Source organism: Limulus polyphemus, unplaced genomic scaffold (genome assembly GCF_000517525.1).
Source record: "Limulus polyphemus unplaced genomic scaffold, Limulus_polyphemus-2.1.2 Scaffold1800, whole genome shotgun sequence".
NCBI lineage: Eukaryota > Metazoa > Arthropoda > Merostomata > Xiphosura > Limulidae > Limulus > Limulus polyphemus.
This window is the reverse complement of record NW_013667410.1, coordinates 1,852-5,586: the sequence shown is the minus strand read 5'-3', so window position 1 is coordinate 5,586 and position 3,735 is coordinate 1,852. Positions and strand designations below refer to the sequence as shown.

General features: G+C 29.1%; 1 protein-coding gene across 1 annotated transcript in view; it reads left to right on the top strand.

Annotated features, from left to right (window-relative positions):
- LOC106464978 (F-box/WD repeat-containing protein 4-like) overlaps nucleotides 1-3,735 on the top strand; it is a gene marked incomplete at its 3' end in the record, with an annotated part of 39,946 nt that overhangs the window by 34,742 nt on the left and 1,469 nt on the right. The window contains exons 4-5 of the mRNA XM_013925157.2: nucleotides 1,502-1,640; nucleotides 1,978-2,080. Of these exons, the coding sequence (XP_013780611.1) occupies nucleotides 1,502-1,640; nucleotides 1,978-2,080 (242 nt within the window). The remainder of the gene's footprint in view (nucleotides 1-1,501; nucleotides 1,641-1,977; nucleotides 2,081-3,735) is intronic.

Genomic DNA, 3,735 nt, shown 5'->3' with positions numbered 1-3,735 from the left:
ACTGCTAAATTAGGGACGGCTAGTGCAGATAGCCCTCGTGTAGCTTTGCGCGAAATCCATAACAAACAAACAAACAATCTAAACTTAAGATTGTAATGACATATTACACAGCTTGGTTTATGCAAGTGTATTGGTCATTACAAAACCATACTGGTCTTTGTTGACTAAATTATATACTAAATTTTTGTCTATGTCATATTGAGCTACCTTCTAATTCTAATACTGTAAAGTAGGGTGACTTTGGGACTGGCTAATCTAAATGTACATTAGCATTTTGAATAACATAATTTTTATTAAACAATCAGTAGAAAGGATAATAATTTTGCCAACATTAAGTTTAAAATACTTTGCCCTAAAAGTGAATATAATTTAGTTTAGCTTATTGATTATAAATATCTCTATAAAAGGAAAAATAAACTGTTTAAAGTTTGTGATAGCTAGTATATTTTTCAGACTGTCAGTAAAAGGTGTAAAATGTGGTTATCATAAATGTATAGCTTTTAAGTTTGCTGCTGTTTTTATCTTTTATCTATTCTTTTCAATAATCATTAGCCATTGTTGTGGCTTATTTGACAGTTGCTTTAACTGTTGCAGAAAAAATATTTCAGCTACTTTAACCCTGTTTGTTACTGAATAATGCAGTAAACCTTTTATTCTTATCCTGATAAGCTTAGTAATAATCTTTAGATTTTTGTATAATAAATCTCTTCAAGGTACATGTATGTTCTCTAACAAATGTACCCTGAACTGTATATTGACTTAACCAAAATTGTAGTCATTTATCACACCAAAGAAACTTGTAGCTTATTACTTGTTCACTTTTCCTAACCACTTTGATAGTAAGTGGAAATTTATTTATTCTCTCCATTTGACAATTCAAGAAAGATTTTAAAGAACATGTGCATGTACTATGTATATGTATGTATGTGTGTATATATGTATGTATCTTTAATACTGATTTATATATGTGTGTGTGTGTGTGTGTGTGTGTGTACACGTTTGTAATAAAGATTTGTTTTTAAATAATAAAATGAAAAAGAAATATTGAGTAAGTGTATGAACATATGCTTGTCTTAATACCTTAAACATAAATTTGTGTTCTAGTTAAAAACAAAGTCTTATAAGCTTTAAAATTGCATAATAAAGGAGGAAAGTGATACGATGTAAACTCTTTGTCAATGATCATTGAAATATTCAAATGTAACTTGTATTGTTTCTTGTAAAGAATAGTGTAATTTGAGTGTCAGAATATCATTTTTGGCACAAAATATATGCATGATTGTAACTCATTTTTTAAAACAAATAATTAGATTTACAGTAACAACTGTGTTACAGAATGCTTCAAGTAATAATTTTCATTAAAAAGACCTACTTGACAGAACATTAGCTACCAGTCTGTCTTTTCAGATAAATACTTCATTCTTGGCATGTAAATGAGTAATATTTTTTCATTTAAAGGTAGAAAAATAAACACATTTTACTTAAATTATTGTCCCTTTAGGTATGGAACTGTCTGTGGCTGGCATGCTGACAATGGAAAACTGTTGTTCCGATCCCACCTTTCACACTTCAGTGACATTAACAGTGTTGATGCTTGGAATAACATCATTGTTTCTGGTTCAAAAGATGGAACTGTCAAGGTATGTGGTTCTTTTTGTGTTTGATGCTGAAAACACTTCTTTTTCTGGCTTTGACCCTGAATTAATTTTTCACTTTTGTTAAAGATATAATTGTTTTAAGAACATTTTATTAAAAAAAAGCATTGGCAATCTTGGTATTTAAAATAAAAGAAGAGTTAGAATCATTAAACACTATTCTGGTATACGCATCTATTCCTCAGTCCTAAATTTCAAAAGAAAAATCAAAATCCACTAAATGTTGGATAGGAAGTTCATCCATGAACATACTTTCTATTTAAACTCATTCTCGTAATTTTTCATTTTTTAAATCTTGCTGATTTGTTGGCTATATTTTCAGACTTGGAATGTGCAGAAGGGTTTACTTGTTCTTAGGAGCACACTTCAGATTAGAGATAGGGTTTGGTCTCTCACCGTAACTCCCATAGACAGGTATGAACACAGTAATTTAAAATAAAAACACCAACTATTACAAGTGTTATATAATTTCTTGCTATACTTTAACCTTTTCTTCTTGGGCATCCTTTACTGTGCATGTCACAAGGGTTTTAGAGAGTTACATTTAAAATTTAGTTAAACATATTTTTGTTCATGTTATACTAATTTAGTATAGCATAAAATCTTAGCTAATAATCCATATTTTAATAGTATATAAGTTTTTCATTTTATAAGGCAATATATTTAAAAAAAATACTGAATTACCACTAGAGTGAGAAATGTGACATTTTTTTCTTTGGGCATCCTCTCTTCCTTAATATATTCACCACCCCTCCAATAAGTATAAAATTTAATGTAAATTATTCATTATAATATTTTCGTTCTAAAAAAATCATAATTTTCCTAGCTTTCAATCTTGTTTGGTTATAGAGCCATCAAACAGAAAATCAGACTCCTCTTGCCATACCCACCTGTCACATCCTCTGTTTTAGGATTTATCAATAGTTCTCTCTAATGCTTAATACTATATTATTTATAACCAATTAAAAGCCAAGGTTTCATCTATCTAATGACATATTATATTATGTTGTTTTCTGTACAAAGAATTGTCAATTTCTCTTTCAGTACGAGCTTTGTTCACCAAAGGAAACACATCAACTAGTTTGGATGAATTTGTAATGGCTCTTGTTGCAAAGCTGGAAAACCAGAAAAATTGTGATAATTGTGGGACATTTTCAGCTTTTTGCATGTTATTATTCTATGTTCTTTGATGCATTATTTAATTAAATGAAAATTATTTAGTGCACTACTACTATTAGTGTGTGTGTGTGTGTGTGTGTGTATTATATAAAAGAAAAAAGTAGACTTAATTGTCATTGACAGTTGACAGCAAAATAAAGGCCCAGGTAAGTACTTTATTTCTTGATTTTCATGTATATTCCTTATTTATTATTATAAAAGTAACTAAAATGTAAAGATAGGAAACACTAGGTTAATTAAGGTTAGATTAGGTAAAATATATAATACTAATATAATGTAAAATGTTCATGAGTCACACACGCGCGAGCAGCTCGGAGTAGCTCATGGTTAATGTAATTCAATAGCGTAATTTGAGCTGCATGTTCCTCAACTGATTTCCAACTTATAATGGCATGAATAGCAGATAAACATGGTTCAAAAGGCAATAAAAACAATAACATTTAAGTATAAATACTTGTATACTGTTAAGAGTTTAAAGTTACTTAGGATAAATGAATGTAGTTTCACGGTTACAATATAGTCATTCTAGAAACAAAAAAGGTAATTTAGAGTACTTTTTTTTTTGTTTTCTTATGTTACAAGGTTGGCCTTTTTAATGTATCAAAAATTAATTTATCAAAGTAAAAAGTAATAGTTTGCTTATAAGATGCAAAGATAGTACAGTTGGTTTAGAAATATGTGTAACATGGTTTGTATAGTCATCAAAAAACAAAATTGAACTTCTAAAGGATAAGACAACACAATTTGGGAAGTAGCAGTTGTGAATATGTGTAACATGGTTTGTATAGTCATCAAAAAACAAAATTGAACTTCTAAAGGATAAGACAACACAATTTGGGAAGTAGCAGTTGTGAATATCCAAGTCTGTCATCCCCGATTATTAATAATGTTATAACAGTTG